Raw genomic sequence first — 20281 nt, forward strand, 5'->3', positions numbered from 1 at the left:
TCATGATGGAAATGGTATTTAAGTTTTGACGAAAGAATAAGACCTGAATGGGCTTCTAAACTGCTGATGGCACTTCTACTAGACCAAAACATAGGGAGGCTTCTATGATGAGTGCTGAAGCACTCAAAGCAGAGGAACAGAGAGATTAATGACTAAGAGAAGAGAAAGAAGGCAAAAGAATTAAGCATGAAATCAAAAGATGATAATCAAATGAAAGACACTAGCACAAACAGGAGATCAGACAAAAGAGTGAGAGATCACAATTTTATACTGAGCTCTTGAAGAAAGTTGAGCCAAGTGAATAGGAACTAGTCAAAGCAGGTATTCCTGCTGATTTGGAACCTTGCCACCCACAGTTCACACAGTGAAATGACGAAGCATCCAAGACAGAAAGCAGCGAGGGGTCAGGTACAAGAAATCTGTTTTCAACCCTTGGTAAGTGAGGCATAATGGGAAGTTGATGCCACAAAAGAAAAAAGAGAGAACTATCTGTATAATAACTTTGTGCCCAACCAAAAGATATGAATCAGGAGAAAAGAAAGCAGAGACAAAAATCAAGGCCTATGGGATCACATCAATTATATCCCATTCCTGGTTTTCCCTATACCTCTTCTATGGGCAAAACTCTGTGCTCAGTACTCCAGGGGAAGAGAGCAATTAACAGGACACAGTGTCTGCCTTCAAGTAACTTGCTGGGGAAGGGGAAGAACAAAGGAGACAGAGCACAGAACCATGTTATTGTCCACTCTGTAGCTAGCACTACTTCTCTTAGAAATCATTTCCAAAATCTGTTATACTGACTTGAAAAGATGGTAGTTTGGATTGGATGACAGGAGAGACTCTGTCCACTCATTGCTTTGCCTCATGCCTCCTCTTTCAGTGTGAAGGCTTCCAGATGGCTGACTATTTGTAGCTAAAACCAAAGAATTCCAGTGAGAGAAAGCAAGATAGGTCTGATTAAATCCCACTGGGAAATCCCACCAGAGTTTGACTAATAAATTAATGCTAACTATGTCTATATAACCTCATTAGAGGGGCATAAAGGGTAATATCCTGATACTTCAAAAGTTCTTCCCAGGGTCTATCTTAATGCCTCCTGTAGTTATTCCGTCCTGTCATGTTTTCAGAGATAGTGGTGACTATCTGGACATCCTAAATGACCACCATGACATGGAAACATTGTTCTGGTTATTTAAAAGTGAATTTTAAGTTAATTATGTATTTTTGCTATTAATGTGATAAGTTGGGAAACTGCTGTGCTATAAGATAAGGCACTTATTTGATGTTATGTGATAACTTGGTGCTAAAGTCAGAGATAGAATTCAATATCTGCAGTCCTACCTTAGGTATATTCCAACTATCTAGACCCATGCCTTCTTTAACACTGGTTGGTAGCTCTCTACTTCTCCACACTAATAGGATCCCAGGAAAGAAATGGTCTAGAGAAGAGTTATAGCAGGAAGGTTCTATATTAGGAGCAAATTTGTAGTAACCGGTAGGTCTCAGATCCATTAAAAGAAAGACTATAAAAGATAACTGAAGATAACTTATTTATAGAAATGGCAAGCAATTACAAGAGCTATTATTGTAAAGTTGAATTTAAAAATGGATTTTATAGAGGATCAAGACAGTGGAGTAGAAAGACCCTGGACTCACCTCCCCTCAGATATATATCAAAACTACAACTACATATAGAGCAACACTCACTGAGAATGACTCAAAAACTAGTAGAATGGCTCTTCTACAATCAAAGCTATAAAGAAAGAACCACACTCAGTCTGGTAGGAAGGGAAAAGTAGCAAGCTGGTTGGGTCATGCACCCACAATGGGTGACCCAGAAGAACAGGGGGAAATCACAGTCTTAGGGATTCTCCCTGGAGAGCAAGGGGTTCAAGTCACGTATTAGGCAACCCCAACCTTGAGGACCAACACCGGGAAAAAGAGCCCCCTTAGCTGGTTTGGAAATCAGTATGACTTACTGGAGGACTGTATGAAACGAAGACTCCACTATTCAAGAGCACATACACACCACTTGCTTGCTCCCAGTCCTAGCACAGAGGCATCAGATTGAAAATTGAATTGCGATCTGGCTGGCCAGCCAGGACTGCCCCAGCACACACCCCAGACTGCACCAGGCTCCTGCTCCAGCCCATCCTGCTCCAGCACTGCTCCTTGCTAAGGTGGAGCATGCATTCCTGGAGGGAACAGAGCCATCTCAGGCCTCAGCCCTGCCTCTGTCCAAGGTAGAGACAGCCATTGCCAGTGTGTGTGTGTGTTTGTGTGTGTGTTTGTGTGTGTGTGTGTGTATGCACGCGTGGACACTTGTGAGGGAACAGAACCAGCGCAGTTCCTGACTCTGCCTCTGGCTTGGGCAGAGACCACCACTGCTAGCACGTACGTGTGTGAGCACACTGGGAAAGGAGTGGAAGCAGCTCAGTAGTGGAGCTACAACCCTTCCTGCCTCAACCCAGCCTCTAACCTAGGTACACACACTGGGGAAAAAGTGGAATCAGCTCAGAAGTGCAGGTCCAAGTCCTCAGATCCTTGCCACACCCCCAATAAAGACAGAGACTGCTATCATACTTGGGAGAAGCCCAACTCCCTCAGGATTCATGCCCCAGCCCCTTGGGCCCCAGCCCCACCCCCAATAGTACCACTACCACTGAGCCTAGGAGAATCCCCAGTTCACACCTAGCTCTGGCTCCAGGCACTCCAAATCCAGCCCTACCTTCCACCAAGGCAGTAGCTGATAGTGCACCCCAGGCGAACATGCAGCCTGTGCTCATCACATGTCCACCATTCACACCAAAGCCACTGAGCATACACAGACTGCATAAGGATGCTCCCACACAAGGATACACATTCAAGACTGGGACAGGTAACTGTTTCACCTAATTTCGTAGAGACAAACAAAGAAAGTTAAACAAAATGAGAAGATAGTGGAATATGTTTCAAATGAAAGAACAAGATAAAACCCTGAAAAAAGAAAACCCTAATGAAACAGAGATAAATAATTTACCTGATAAACAGTTCAAACCAATAGTAATAAGAATGCTAACTGAACTTGAAAAAGAATACATGACCAGAGTGAGATCTTCAACAAAAACTGGAAAATATAAAAAAGAACCAGTCAGAGCTGAATAATACAGTAACTGAAAGGAAAAACACACTAGAAGGAATTGACAGCAGACTTGGTGATACAGAAGAAAGCATAATTGATCTGGAAGGTAGAACAGTGGAAATCACCCAATCAGAACAGCAAAAAGAAAAACATATTTAAGAAAATGAGGATAGGGTCTTCCCTGGTGGCGCAGTGGTTGAGAGTCCGCCTGCCAATGCAGGGGACACGGGTTCATGCCCTGGTCCGGGAAGATCCTACATGCCGCGGAGCGGCTGGGCCCGTGAGCCATGGCCACTGAGCTGAGTCAGCACGTCTGGAGCCTGTGCTCCGCAATGGGAGAGGCCACAACAGTGAGAGGCCTGCGTACCGCAAAAAAAAAAAGAAAAAAGAAAAAGAAAAGAAAAGAAAATGAGGATAGCTTAAGGCACATCTGGGACAACATCAAGCATACTAACATTTACATTATAGGGTTCCCAGAAGAAGGAGAGAGAGATAAAGGGGTAGAAAATGTATTTGATGAAATCATGGCTGAAAATTTCTCTAACCTGAAGAGGAAACAGATATCCAGGTAAAGGACGCACAGAGTCCCAAACAAGATGAACCCAAGAGACACACAAAAGACATATCATAATTAAAAGGGCAAAAGCTAAATATATGGAGAGAATTTTAAAGGCAGCAAGAGAAAAACAAAGAGTCACATACAAGGGAACCCACATAAGGCCATAAGCTGATTTTTCAGCAGAAACTTTGCAGACCAGAAGGGAGTGGCATGATATATTTCAACTTCTAAAAGAAGTTGAAGCCCCTACAGGGCTTCCTTGGTGGCACAGTGGTTGAGGGTCTGCCTGCCGATGTGGGGGACACGGGTTCATGCCCCAGTCTGGGGGGATCCCACATGCCGCAGAGCAGCTGGGCCCGTGAGCCATAGCCACTGGGCCTGCACATCCGGAGCCTGTGCTCCGCAACAGGAGAGGCCACAGTGGTGAGAGGCCTGCATACCGCAAAAAAAAAAAACAAAAACAAAAACCCTACAAACTAGGATACTCTAACTAGCAAGGTTATCATTCAGAATTGAAGGAAAGATAAAGAATTTCCTGGATAGGCAAAAACTAAGAGTTCATCACTACTAAACCAACCTTAAAAGAAATGTTAAAAGGTCTTCTCTAAGTGGGAAAGGTAAAGCTACAAGAAGTAAGAATTTACAGGAAAGAATATCCAAATACTAAAGGCAAATAAATAGTAAAGGCTATGGATCAACCACTTAAATAAGCTAGTATGAAGATTAAAAGCCAAATATTGTAAAATTAAATATAACTACAAAAATACTGTTAACGGATAAACATGAAGATGTAAAATATGACGTCAAAAACACAAAACATGGGGAGGGGAGTAAAAAATATAGATTTTTTAGAATGTGTTTGAAATTAAATGATTATCAGTTTAAAACATGTAGATATAAGTCAACACATATGAACTGTATGGTAAACAGAAATTTAAAACCTTCACAAAAACTAGAAAGAAAGGAACACAAGCTACCACTAAAGAAAATCATCAAACCACAAGAAAAGAGACTAAAATAAGAACAGAAAAGAACTACAAACACAATCAGAAAACAAGTAACAAAATGGCAGTAAGTACATACCTATCAATGTTCATTTTAAATGTCAATGAACTAAATGCTCCAATCAAAGACATAGGGTGGCCGGGCCAATTGGACATAAGAACAAAACCCATCTATTTGCTGCCTATAAGAGACACACTTCAGAGCTAAAGACACACGGAGACTGAAAGTGAGGGGATGTAAAATGATATTCCATGCAAACAGAGGTGAAAAGAAATCTGGGGTAGCAATACTAATATCAGACAAAGTAGATTTAAAACAAAGTCTATAACAAAGGACAAAGGACGGCATTATATAATGATAAAGGTGTCACTACAAAAAGAGACTGTAACATTTGTTAACATATATTCACCTAATATAGGAGCACCTAAATATATAAAGCAAATACTAACAGACATAAAGGGAGAAACTGAAAATTATACAATAATGGTAACACCCCACTTACATCAATGGACTGATCATCCAGACAGAAAACCAATAAGGAAACAGTTGCCTTAAGTGATATATTAGTCCAGTTGGACTTAGATATATACAGGACCTTCCATCTAAAAATAGCAGAATATTCTTTCTTTTCAAGTACACTTGGAAGATTACTAGGATAGATCACATGCCACAAAACAAGTCTCAACAAACTTAAGAGGATAGAAATTATATCAAGCATTTTTTTCTGACCACAACTGTATGAAACTAGAAATCAATTACAGGAAAAAAATGGGAAAAACATAAACAAGTAGAGACTAAACATGTTACTAAAGAACTAATGGGTCAACAAAGAAATCAAAGAGGAAATGAGAAAATACTTGGAGAAAAATAAAAATAAAAACACATCTTTCTAAAATCTATGGAAAGCACCAAAAGCAGTTCTAAGAGGGAAATTTATAGCAGTACAGGCCTACCTCAAGAAAGAAGAAAAATTTCAAATAAACAACATAACCTACCATATAAAGTAATTAGAAAAGGAAGAATAAAGCCCAAAGTCAGCAGAAGGAAGGAAATAATAAAGATCAGAATGGAAATAAATAAAAGAGAGACCAAAATATACAAGAAAAGATCAATGAAACCAAGAGCTGTTTATTTGAAAAAATAAACAAAATTGATATGCATTTTAGCCAGGCTAGTTAAGAAAAATAGAGAAAGGACTCAAATAAACAAAACTAGAAATGACAGAGGAGAAATTATACCTTATGTCTCAAAGACACAAAATATCATAAGAGAATACTATGAGCAGTTATGTACCAACAAATTGGACAACCCAGAAGAAAAGGACAAATTTCTAGGAACATACAATCTTACAAGACTGAATCAGGAAGAAATTGACAATCTGAATAGACTGATCACTAGTATTGAAATTGAATTAGTAATCAAAAACTTCCATAAAACAAAATTCTAAGAACTGACAGCTTCACAGGGGAATTCTTTCAAACATGTAAAGAAAAGGTAATACCTATTCTTCTCAAATTATTCCCAAAAATTGAAGAGGAGGGAACACTCCAAAACTCATTATATGAGGCCACCATTATCATGAAACACTACAAAAAAAGAAAATTAAAGGCCTATAAATCTGATGAATATAGATGCAAACATCCTCAACAAAATATTAGCAAAGCAAATTCAACAATTCGTGAAAAGGATCAGACACCATGATCAAATGTGATTTATTTCAAGGATATAAGGATGATTCAATATCCATAAATCAGTCAATATGATATATCGCATTAACAAAATGATAAAAATCACATTATCATCTCAATAGATGCAGAAATAGAATTTGACAAAATTCAACATACATTCATGCTAAAAACTCTCATTAAAGTTGGTATAGAGGGGATATATCTCAATATAATAAAGGCCACTTATGAGAAGCCCACAGCTAACGTCATGCTCAACTGAAAGCTTTTCCTTTAAACTAAGGAACATGACAAGGATGCCCACTCTCGCCACTTCTATTTAACTTAGTATTGGAAGTCCTAGCCATAGCAAGCAGACAAGAAAAGAAATAAAAGACAACCAAATTGGAAGCAAAGATGTGAAACTGTCACTATTTGCAGATGACATGATACTATACATAGAAAATGCTAATGTCTCCACAAAAAAAACATGAGAATCAATAAATTAATTCAGTAAATTTGCAGGATACAAGATTAATAAACAGAAATCTGTTACTTTTCTAATAAAGAAATATCAGAAAGAGAAAGCAAGAAAACAATCCCCTTTAAAAATCACACCAAAAAAATAATAATAATAAACTTAACCAAGGAGGTGAAAGACCTATACTTTGAAAACTATAAAACACTGATGAAAGAAATTGAAGATGATACAAAGAAATGGAAAGATATCCCATGATCATGGATTAGAATAATTAATATTGTTAAAATATCCATACTACCCCAAACAATCTATAGATTTAATGCAATCCCTATCAGAATGCACAAACTAGGACAAATAATCCTAAAATTTATATAGAATACCGAAAGACCCTGAATAGTCAAAGCAATCTTGATAACAAAGAACAAAGCTGGAGGTATCATGTTCCCTGACTTCAAACTATACTACAAAGCTACAGTAATCAAAACAGTATTGTAGTGGCATAAAAACAGACAACTAGATCAATGGAATAGAACAGAGAGCCCAGAAATAAACCCACACACTTATGGTCAATTAACCTATGACCAAACAGGCAAAAATATACATTGGGGAAAATACAGTCTCTTCAATAAGTGGTTCTGGGAAAACTGGACAGAAACATGTAAAAGAATGACATTAGAATATTTTTCTCAAATAATATGCAAAAATAAACCCAAAGTGAGTTAAAGACCTAAATGTAAGACCTGAACCATAAAACTCCCAGGAGAGAACATAGGCAGAACAGTCTTTGACATAAATTATAGAAATATTTTTTTGATCTGCTTCCTCAGGCAAAGGAAACAAAAGCAAAAATTAATAAATGGGATGATTAAACTTTAAAGCTTTAGCACAGCAATAGAAACTATTAACAAAATGAAAGACAGGTTACTGAATGGCAGAAAACATTTGCAAATTATATGACCAACAAGGGGTTAATATCACAAATATACAAACAGTTCTTAAAAGCTCAGTATCAAACAAAAAAACCCTCAATTATAAAATGGGCAGAAGACCTGAACAGACATTTTCCCAAAGAAGACATACAGGTGGCCAACAGGCACTTGAAAAGATGCTCAACTTTGCTAAACATCAGAGAAATGCAAATAAAAACCATAATGAGATATTATTTCACACCTATCAGAATGGCTATCATCAAAAAGACCACAATTAACAAATGTTTGTAAGGATGTGCAGAAACGGGAACTCTCCTACACCGTTGGTGGGAATATAAATTGGTGTAGCAACTGTAGAAAACAGTATGGAAGTACCTCAAAAAAAAAAAAAACTAAAATAGAACAACCATATAATCCAGAAATTCCACTCCTTGGTATATACACTTAGAAAGCGAAAATACTGATTTGAGAAGATATATGTACCCCAATGTTCATAGTAGCATTATTTACAATAGCCAATATATGGAAATAACCTAAGTGTCCATCAACAGATAAATGGATAAAGAAGATGTGGTATGTGTACATATATATGTATACACTATATATACATATATATATACCTATGCACGTGTGCACACACACACACACACACACACACACATATGCACATGCATACACTGGATTACTACTCAGCCATAAAACAGAATGAAATTTTTCCATTTGCAACAACATGGATGGACCTGGAGGGCATTATGCTTAGTGAAGTAAGTCAGGCAGAGACAAGTCGTCTATGTTATCACTATACGTGGGATCTAAAAAATACAATAAACAAATGTATATAACAAAACAGAAACAGACTCCAAGATATAGAGAACTAGTGGTTACCAGTGGGGAGAGGGAAGGGGGAAATGTCAAGATGGTGTAAGGGATTAAGAAGTAGAAGCTACTATGTATAAAATAAAAAAACCTGTAAGGATATATTGTATAGCACAGGGAATAAAGCCAATATTTTATAATAAATGGAGTGTAATTAACAAAAATATTGAATCATGATTTGGTAAACCTGAAACAATAATATAAAATTGTAAATTGGCAATAATTCAATTTTTTAAAAGTTTCTTCACATAAAAAAGACATTTATCAAGAGAGTAGAATTTAATATTCTCACCCCCACAAAAAAAACAAATATATGAGGTAATGGATATGTTGACTTGCTGAGGGGTATCCTTTCTCACTGTATACACATATCAAACCATCATGTGGTATACTTAAATCCTACAGTTTTATTTGTTAATTATACCTCAATAAAATCTAAAAACATAAGAGGCATGCTGATTCAAGTATGGAGAGAGCATGAAGCTAAAAGTGATAGTACTAGTTCTGTGAAAAATGCCAGTGGTAGTTTGACAGGGATTGCATTGAATCTGTAGATTGCTTTGGGTGGTATAGTCATTTTCACAATGTTGAGTCTTCCAATCCAAGAACATGGTATATCTCTCCATCTGTTTGTATCATCTTTAATTTCTTTCATCAGTGTCTTATAATTTTCTGCATACAGGTCTTTTATCTCCTTAGGTAGGTTTATTCTTAGATATTTTATTCATTTTGTTGCAATGGTAAATGGGAGTGTTTTCTTATTTCACTTTCTAACTACCACTGGCATTTTTCACAGAACTAGAACTAAAAATTTCACAATTTGTATGGAAACACAAAAGACCCCAAATAGCCAAAGCAATCTTCAGAAAGTAAAACGGAGCTGGAGGAATCAGGCTCCCTGACTTCAGACTACACTACAAAGCTACAATAATCAAGACAGTATGGTACTGGCACAAAATCAGAAATATAGATCAATGGAACAGGATAGAAATCCCAGAGATAAACCCACACACATATGGTCACCTTATCTTTGATAAAGGAGGCAAGAATATACAGTGGAGAAAAGACAGCCGCTTCAGTAAGTGGTGCTGGGAACACTAGACAGCTACATGTAAAAGAATGAAATTGGAACACTCCCTAACACCATACACAAAAATAAACTCAAAATGGATTAAAGACCTAAATGTAAGGCCAGAAACTATCAAACTCCTAGAGGAAAACATAGGCAGAACACTCTATGACATAAATCACAGCAAGATCCTTTTTGACCCACCTCCTAGAGAAATGGAAATAAAAACAAAAATAAACAAATGGGACCTAATGAAACTTAAAAGCTTTTGCACAGCAAAGGAAACCATAAACAAGACCAAAAGACAACCCTCAGAATGGGAGAAAATATTTGAAAATGAAGCAACTGACAAAGGACTTACCTCCAAAATTTACAAGCAGCTCATGCAGCTCAATATCAAAAAAACAAACAACCCAATCCAAAAATGGGCAGAAGACCTAAATAGACATTTCTCCAAAGAAGAGATACAGATTGCCAACAAACACATGAAAGAATGTTCAACATCATTAATCATTAGAGAAATGCAAATCAAAACTACAATGAGATATCATCTCACACCAGTCAGAATGGCCAGCATCAAAAAATCTACAAACAATAAATGCTGGAGAGGGTGTGGAGTAAAAGGAACCCTCTTGCACTGTTGGTGGGAATGTAAATTGATACAGCCACTATGGAGAACAGCATGGAGGTTCCTTAAAAAACTAAAAATAGAACTACCATACAACCCAGCAATCCCACTACTGGGCATATACCCTGAGAAAAACATAATTCAAAAAGAGTCATGTACCACAATGTTCATTGCGCCTCTATTTACAATAGCCAGGACATGGAAGCAACCTAAGTGTCCATCAACAGATGAATGGATAAAGAAGATGTGGCACATATATACAATGGAATATTACTCAGCCATAAAAAGAAATGAAATTGAGTTATTTGTAGTGAGGTGGATGGACCTAGAGTCTGTCATACAGAGTGAAGTGAGTCAGAAAGAGAAGAACAAATACCGTATGCTAACACAAATATATGGAATCTAAAAAAAAAAAAAAAGGTCATGAAGAACCTAGGGGTTAGATGGGAATAGACACAGACCTACTAGAGAATGGACTTGAGGGTATGGGTAGGGTGAAGGGTAAGCTGGGACAAAGTGTGAGAGTGGCATGGAGAAATATACACTTCCAAATGTAAAATTGAGAGCTAGTGGGAAGCAGCCACATAGCACAGGGAGGTCAGCTCGATTCTTTGTGACCATGCAGAGGGTTGGGATACGCAGGGTGGGAGGGAGGGAGACGCAAGAGGGAAGAGATATGGGGATATATGTATATGTATAACTGATTCATTTTGTTATAAAGCAGAAACTAACTCACCATTGTAAAGCAATTATACTCCAATAAAGATGTTAAAAAATAAAATAAAATAAAAAACTAAAAGTGATAGTAATACACTGAACTTTTAGGATTTCAAAAGTTTTATGTAGGTTGAAATGATTAGAGTTAAACATACAGAATGAAATTTAATAAGGATAAATAGGGAAAATCATGCATTAATGTTTAAAAATAAATGCCATAGTACGTCGGATTGAGGCAATTGGCTGGTCAATAGTCATGAGAAAAAGATCTGGTGGATTTTACTTGATAAAAAGCTCAGAGTAATCCAAGGGGGTAATGTCATCACCAAGTAGGCTAATTCTGTTTTAGGCTACATTAATCCCTGTTTTACCATGAGGTAACTAGAACATATCTAGAGTATTATGCTCACTTCTAGAAAGCACACTTTAGGTTGGATATTAATAAACCAGGGAGGTCTCCAGAGCAGCATTTCCCAATCTGGTCTATATGTTACTTACATTCCAACTGAGATCTTAATAGGTGTTTTGGGGGAAGAAACGTCCCATGGTCACCAAAGACTACATACTAAAACTTCATCCTATATATTCATAATTATCATTAACATATCAAGGAATTTGTGTAGTCCTGCATTAAAAACCTAAGTGAAGCTAAATGATATAAATATGTATTAAGAGAATGTAAAAGAAACAATAGAAAACTATTAAAATCAATAAGTCAATACAACAAGGTCTCTGGATAGAAAGGCAAATATAAAACCAATCATGGGCTTCCCTGGTGGTGCAGTGGTTACAAATCTCCCTGCCAATGCAGGGGACACAGGTTCGAGCCCTCATCTGGGAAGATCCCACGTGCCACGGAGCCACAAAGCCTGTGTGCCACAACTACTGAGCCTGCGCTCTACAGCCCGAGAGCCACAACTACTGAGCCTGCATGCCACAACTACTGAAGCCCAGGTGCCTAGAGCCCATGCTCCGCAACAAGAGAAGCCACCACAATGAGAAGCCTGAGCACCACAACGAAGAGTAGCCTCCACTCACCACAACTAGAGAAAGCCCACGCACAGCAACAAAGACCCAATGCAGCCAAAAATAAATAAAATAAATTAATTTTTAAAAATAATAAAACCAATCATATTTCTACACAGCAGTAACAAAATTTAAAAATAAAAATCAAGGGGCTTCCCTGGTGGCACAGCGGTTGAGAGTCCGATGCAGGGGACATGGGTTCGTGCCCCGGTCCAGGAAGATCCCACATGCCGCAGAGCGGCTGGGCCCGTGAGACATGGCCACTGAGCCTGCACGTCTGGAGCCTGTGCTCCGCCAACGGGAGAGGCCACAACAGTGAGAGGCCCGCGTACCGTGAAAAATAAAAAATAAAAAAAAGAATAAATAAATAAATAAAAATCAAGTCTCAAGGCATTGATTAATCAAAAATATGCAAGACCTCTAAAATGAAAATGCCAAAACATTATTGAGAGAAATTAAAGGAGAACAAAATGAATGGAGAAATATATCATGTTCATCATTTAGAAGGTTTAGTATTATAATTTTTTAAATTCCTCAAGTTAACCTATAGACTCAAGGCAAAGTCAATTCCAGATTTTATTAGAAAATGATAAGCTGATTCTAAAAGTTATCTAGAAATGCAAAGGGCCAAAAATAGCCAAGACAATCTTTAAGAAGAACAAAGCCAGAGGACTTATACTACCAGACCTCAAACCTATCTATAATATAAAGTAATTAATATACAAGTGGCATTTATCATGAGAATGAAGGTTGGTTTAAACATTTGAAAATCAATGTAATTCACCATATTAAGAAAATTTTTTAAAAGTCATAGAATCAACTCAATAGACACAGTAAGACCATTTGAAAAATTGCAATATTCATTCTCATTAAAAATTTTCAAAACCAGAATAGAAGAGAACTTCCTGAACTTGATAAAATGCATCTAAGAAAAACTTACACCTAACATCATACTTTATGGTGAAAGACTGGAAGCTTTCTCTGTAAGATCAAAAACAGACAATGGTGTCTGTTTTCATCTTTTCTGTTCAACATTATATGCGAGGTCTAGTCAGTGCACTAAAACAAGAGAAGAAAACCAGTGCATCCATATAGCACAGGAAGAATTAAAACTTTCTTCTCATATGACATAATCATCTAGGTATATAATCTGATGAAATCTTTAAAAAATGTTACTAGAAATTCCATTTCTGGCATGAAAGCATGACGAGCTCTGCAGACTTGCTCCTCAGTGAAACTTGCAAAATGTATTTTAAAAACTACAATTTAAAGTTTCTGGAAATGGTCCTAAGGGCATACAACAAAAGAAAAGTAAACTATTTATTAAAGAAAATCTACTAAAACTCAGTAAGAAAATCAAGAGTCCAGACTATTTAAAACAAGAATTGTTCCCACCCTCCCCCTTCCCAGATCAGTCTGAAGGAAACTGTACTCCAGACTGGTGCAGCCCAGAAAGAACACAGGGCTCTCTCTTCTCCCAGCTCCCACTTAGAGGGCTATCTTCCTGGGAGGGGCAAGACACCAGCATTTCTCATCCTAGAGCAAGCTACCTATTGTTATGGCTAAATTCTGGGCAAGTTTGGCTGAGAGGTAGGAAATCCCTTCATCCTCCCAGCCCCCATTCATGGAATCTAGACTCTAACTTGGGCATGGCACTGCTGAGGTTACTGTGCCCTGAAGTGTCCTTGATCTGGTTCATGGGGCAGTGGTCCATGCTGGAAAAGGCAAGCTGAGGAGACCTGGAGCTGCTGTCAACCCCAGGCATGGGGACTTGATTTAAGGTTAGTCTTTTCTAAAACAGTTATCTAGTATTATAAGTTTCTTTAATTTAGCACTACTTTATACCATGTTTTTAATTTTGTTTAATTGAAAAGGTTTTAAATTTTTCTTTTGAGTTCTTCTTTGACTTATATTTTATTTAGAAGTATATTATTTAGTTCGCAAGTACTTGGAGATTTTCCAGATATATCTGGTTTTAATTTCTAATTTTATTCCTTTTGGCCAGAGAACATACTTTGTATACTGTGAATTCTTTTAATTTTTTACAACAAAGAATATGGTCTATCTTGGTAAATGTTGTAGGTTCAGTTGAAAAGGAGGTGTATTCTGCTGCTGTTTGTTGGAGTGTTCTACAAATGACAATTAAGTCAATTTGGTTGACAATGGTTCCTCTTTCTGCTACATTTACTTATTTTCTGTCTACTCGTTATATTGTTTATTGAGAGAGGAGTGTTAAAATCTCTAACTATAATTATAGATCATCTCTTTTTCCTTTCAGTTTCCTGTTTTTGCTTCATGTCTATGATTAGGTGCATAAATACTTAGGATTGTTATGTACTCTTTTCTTTCTCTTTATATTGGAGCATAGTTTATTAACAATGTTGTGTTAGTTTCAGGTGTACAGCAAGGTGATTCAGTTATACATATACATGTATCTATTCTTTTTCAAATTCTTTTCCCATTTCATTTATTGCAGAATATTGAGCAGAGTTCCCTGTGCTATACAGTAGGTCCTCATTGGTTATCTATTTTACATATAGTAGTGTGTACATGTCAATCCCAAACTCCCAATCTATCCCTCTCCCCCACCCTTTCCCCCTGGTACAAAACCTTAAGTTTGTTCTGTAAGTCTGTGAGTCTGTTTCTGTTTTGTAAATAAGTTCATTTGTATCATTTTTTTTAGATTCTGCATATAAGCGATATCATATATTTGTCTTTCTCTGTCTATCTTTAAAGTGGGTTTCTCTCAGGGACCAATTGTGGGTCTTTTTATCTATTTTGACCATCTCTGCCTTTTAAAATAGAAGTTTAGGTTATTTATATTTAATGTGATGATTAATATGGTTGCTATTGGTTTTCCATGTGTTTCATCTATTCTTTGTTACATTTTTCTCTTTTTCTGCCTTCCTATTGATTTTATAAACTTTCTTGCTTTATTAGCTATAATTTTTAAGTTCTACAGTGCACATTCTTAATTTATTACAATCTACCTACAAGTAATAATATCATATCACATCATGTGCAGTGTATTTCCATTTCATCTTCTGGCCTTTGTGCTATTGTTGTCATACATTTTCCTCACATATACATTATAAACCACACAATACAATGTTATTATTTTTGCTTTAGGTAGTTATTTATTAAAGATATTTAGGAAAAAAAGAGACATATTTACCCACATATTTTCCATTTTTGTTGCTCTTCCTTCCTTTTTATACATCCATTTTAATTTTATTTATTTATTTATTTATTTTTAATTTTGTTCTATTCTATTCTATTCCGCTGCACTGAGTCTTAGTTCTGGCATATGTGCTCTTAGTTGTGGCATGAGGGATCTAGTTCCCTGACCCAGTATTGAACCTGGGCACCCTGCATTGGGAGCATGGAGTTTTAACCACTGGACTAACAGGGAAGTCCTATAGATCCATATTTCTATCTAGCATCATTTTCCTTCTGCCTGACACATTTCCCTTAACATTTCTTGCAGTACAGACCTGCTGGTGATGAAATTTTTAGCCTCTATATGTCAGAAAATGTATTTATTTTACCTATGTTTTTAAAATATATTATCTCTGGTCCAGAATTCTAGATTGACATTTTTAGTATTTTAAAGCTGTTGCTAACTACCTTCTTGCTTCCCTGTTTCTGACAAGAAGCCTGCTGTCTTTCTAAAATTTTCCCTGTGTATATAAATGTTCTGTTTCACTATGTTTGCTTTTAAGATTTTCTCTTTATCATTAGTTCTAAGCAATTTGATAATTTCCCTTGGTGTAATTTTCTTCATGTTTCTTGTTTGTTGAACTTGGTTTGGGCAGATTATAATTTTCATCAAATTTAGAATATTTTTTGACTAGATTTTCTTCAAAGACATTTTCTGCCTCTCCCTTCAGATAATCCAGTTACACTTATATTAGGCCACTTGAAGCTATCCCACAGTGCACTGATGTCCTGTTCACTTTTTCAGTCTTTTCTTCCCTCTGTGTTTCATTTTTGCTAGCTACCATTGCTGTGTCTTCAAGCTCATCAATCTTTTCCTCCTCAGTGTCTAATCTGTTGTTAGTCTCATCTGGTATGCATTTCACCTCAGATATTGTGCTTTTTATACCTAGAAGTTCAATTTGTTTTTGTTTTTTTAACTTACATGTCTCTACTGAACATGCTCATATTTTCCTCTACTTTTGAACATATGGAATTTAGACATATCTATTTTAATATACTTATCTACTAATTCATTTGTGTCATTTATGCATCTGTTTTTATTGATTGGTTATTCTGCCTTTTGGGGTTGTATTTTCTTGCTTCTTTACATGTCTGGTAATTTTTGACTACATACCAGCCATTGTACATTCACCTTGTGCAAATATTCTTAAACTTTGTTCTGAGATAATGTTCTGTAAACATTTTGATATTTACTTTTCAAGCTTGCTTTTAAGCTTTGTTAGTTGGGACCAGAACAGCCTTTGTTTGGGGATGGTTTTGCCATGCCACTGAAGCCATATTCTTCTGAGTACCCTACCCTAACCCCATATGTTGCAAGTTTTTCCACTCTGGTTGGTAGCAACACAAGTTATTCCCAACCCTATTATTCCATCTGCTGTTGTCCAGTGGTCCTTTCCTCAACCTTGGGCTGTTTCCTTATATGCATGAGCTGAGCAGTACTTACCTGAAAACTTGAGGGAAATTCTCAGCAGATTTCTGGATCTTTCCCTCTGCACAACTCTCACTTCTCCATGCACCTCTTGCTTCTTCTCTGCCCTACAAATTTTAGCCATCTTGGCCACCCCAAATTCAAAACTCTTTCTCATCAACTAAGGGAGTCCACCAGGCACTATGTGGATTCTCCCTCCCTACACTGCAGCCTGAAATTTATTGAGGCAGTAAGGTGATATAATCCTATGGCTCAGCTTGTTTGTTTCACTTCTTTCAAGAATCACTGTCCTGTGCTGCCTTTGTTCAATTTCTGATAACTACTATATACTATGTTTGTTCATTTCTTAGTTGTCTTTTAAGAAGATAAATCTGGTTCCTGTTACTCCATGTTAGCCAGAGCAAAAGGCTCCATGCATATTTTTCATGGGTACTCAAACTCTTAATGTCTACAACTAATTTCCACCTCCTTCCCCTACCTTCTTTGTTCCAACCAAACTCCAAAAGAAACATAATAAAACAAAATACTACTGTTCCTCCTCCAATATTCCTTATTTTAGAAAATGGCACCACTCAGTCATCTAAACCAGGAACTTAGAGGTTATCATTTTCTCCTCCCTTTCCCCTAATCCCATAATTTAATCAGTCACCAAATTCTCTACATTCCCACAATCATCACCTTCATTCTGGACAACTGAAATCAATTTCTGACTGGTCTTCTCTTCCTCCAATACTGCCCTGTTCCAATCTATTATTTATACTAAAGCAAGAGCCATATAGCCTTCATCTAAAAACAAACAACCCCAAAAAAAGACCATGCAAACATATCTTTAACTTTAATTAATAAGTGAGTTTATTATAGTGGTATAGGTATAGTAATTCCAACACTATTCACTATTTTATGTATATTGTAGAATAAAACAAATTAGTAAATCAGTGAAGAATAATTTGTTCATTTGGAATTAGTGGTATCAGTATAGACTCATTACACATGCACATACACATATATGTCTACATTTATACACATATTTGTTTATATATCTATATGTATATATATATACGAATATATACAGGTGTGTATATATGTATATATGTAATTTTCTATTTTCTCAATTCTGTCCACTGAAGGGTCCTAGATGCAAATGACACCCAGTAGCAATGAAAATATCTAGCACACAGAAGTTGGATTTTAAATATAATTTCCCACAAAAAAAGATGCTGTTTCTTCTTGGAAAAAATGATTGATTATAAGGCTGAATGAGGGAGAGTACAAGTTAAGTCTGGAATATACTGTTATGCCAAAAAGTGCTCAAAAATGAGAATATATCAAAAGTCAGCTTGAATAAGCTCCCACCAAGCAAACACAGGGAATTATGAACAAACATTGTAATCAAAATAGATAATAATATATAATAATATTAATGGATTACATTTCATTCAATAAAATAAGAATCCATCTGTTCATGCTGATAGTTACCTAATTAACTAAAGAGAAGGAAAGGGTTTTATTACAATAGAATATCATATAATAAATGTAGATAATTGGCAAAAGTTGAATATGGACTACAGATTAGTAAATAGTATTAGGTCACATTTTCTGAATTTATAATTTCATTGTAATTTTATAAAATAACTTCTTTGTTCTAAGAAAATACACACTGAAGTATTTAGGGATAAAGGGTTATGATATCTGCATCTAATTCTCAAATGGTTCAGGAAAAAAACATAAATACATTGGTATACTTGCCCTTTCAATATGGTCCATGAGGTATTATAATGCATTTACTTCATTGCAATCATATTGCTGATCATACTAAACTGAGATCCCATCTAGCCATCAGATTTCTCCTCTTTGGAATATCAGGCTGATATGTGCTCAGGGTTTTTAGAACAAAGACATGTTTCCCAGCTGTTCCTGGGACATACCTGCCATCCAGGCAGGGATTGGTATTTTATTACCAGAAACGGGTGTGACCAAATGTTGTGGTTTAATACCCTATATGCATTTACCTAAGTGAAATTTGGAACCTTCCAAAACCAGACCAGAGAGATTGACCATTGAAATGAAGGATTAGAACTAATTTCCAGTGCTCAAAGGGAAGAAACTCAGCTTTACACTAACCTCATTGATCAAGACACTATTGAAGGTACCTTAAGAATCTTTTTAGATGACAATAGCCAAGAAGATCTTGAAACAATAACTGACCTCCAAGCCCAGGTCGCAGCCGGTTGTCATAGCCATCCAGAAGACGATCCAAGATTCTGGTGAATATAGTGATGTTGTCGGTGCTGTCATCAGGAATATCTGGAGCATGCTTCGGAGAGAGTCTGAGGCAGTGGAAGAAAAAGAGACACAAAATAATAGTTCTTAATAGCAAACAATTAAATGTCTAACACTTTAATTCAAGAAAATGTCAATCAGTAGACTGGGCCAATTAAATAGCTTTGTACCACAACCAAACCAGCAAGCACTTTGGCATGAGCCAAACATACAGTCCAGCCCCAACCCAGCAGTGGAGAAACACCCGTAGAAATCTTGGACAGGATATCTGTGGGAATAATACATGGCATAAAGTTGATTTATCACATTTTGTTTCATGAACAAAAGGGCCTCCAAAAGAAAAAAGGAAAATTTTGTTAACTTACCCCTTTTCTAGCCTAGAGAAACACAGGTTCACAGGACAACAGACCCAGAAAGACCTTTGAATTACATGTAATCTACCTATCTCTCACCCTATGGAGATAAGGCAACAAAGCAATAGCAGTCCATTAAATGTTAAAGCTACCAGAACTCTTAAGAGATTCCTAATCTCTTTCATTTCATACATGGGGAAATAAGCTCAGAGAGAACACCAAATTTGCCCACAGTCGTATTGCTAGTGAGGGTCAGAGATAGAACTATAATCCAAATTTTCTGATTTTCTAGAGACCCTCAGCTACCTTCTGCTTATCCAGTGTGGATGCCTTCTGCAAGCCTTTCCAAGCAGTGGGCACTTTACTAATCACCTAATCAGGCCGAGGCTGTGACTAATGCTTTCACTTTATGAGGAGGGGCTTGGTGTGGTTTGACGGGACTAGAAATAAAGAAAGGCCCTGGGTAGTTTTGGACCCAGAAGGTCGCCATTAATAGATATATAATAACTATTCATAGCATCCAGTTAATCGGGGCAATAAGAGACAGGTTAACAGAAGGAATCTTGAGAGGCAGTCAATATGTCTTCCCACCAAAATAGTAGGCGCATCTGAATTGAATAGTTCTTACTCTAAACTGCCACTCCCTGGCTGATAAACTTTGAAAAGTCATTTTGAACCCAAATTCCTTAGTTCATAAACCGAATTCAATTCACATAATCGTTCAATGCATCTTTAATGAGCATCAACTGTGTGTCTATAGAAAAAAAACAGAGCAGAAAAAAGGTAAAGGTAATCGCTCCTCTGCTTACAGGTGTTCTGAGACACTCAAATGATAAAATAGATACACGTGGAATGAAAAAGGTACCTAGGCCTAAAAAGTCTGGAGACATGAATTTGAATTTATTAGTTGAGTGACCTTAAGCAA

General features: G+C 36.7%; 1 protein-coding gene across 1 annotated transcript in view; it reads right to left on the bottom strand.

The window, feature by feature from the left end:
* Positions 1-20281, bottom strand: part of GABRA3 (gamma-aminobutyric acid type A receptor subunit alpha3) — a gene marked incomplete at both ends in the record, with an annotated part of 152459 nt that overhangs the window by 105739 nt on the left and 26439 nt on the right. The window contains one exon of the mRNA XM_082864868.1: positions 18929-19050. Coding sequence (XP_082720994.1) covers positions 18929-19050 — 122 coding nt within the window. The remainder of the gene's footprint in view (positions 1-18928; positions 19051-20281) is intronic.

The sequence above is a fragment of the Leucopleurus acutus genome (genome assembly GCF_964270905.1).
Source record: "Leucopleurus acutus genome assembly, chromosome: X".
Classification (NCBI taxonomy): domain Eukaryota; kingdom Metazoa; phylum Chordata; class Mammalia; order Artiodactyla; family Delphinidae; genus Leucopleurus; species Leucopleurus acutus.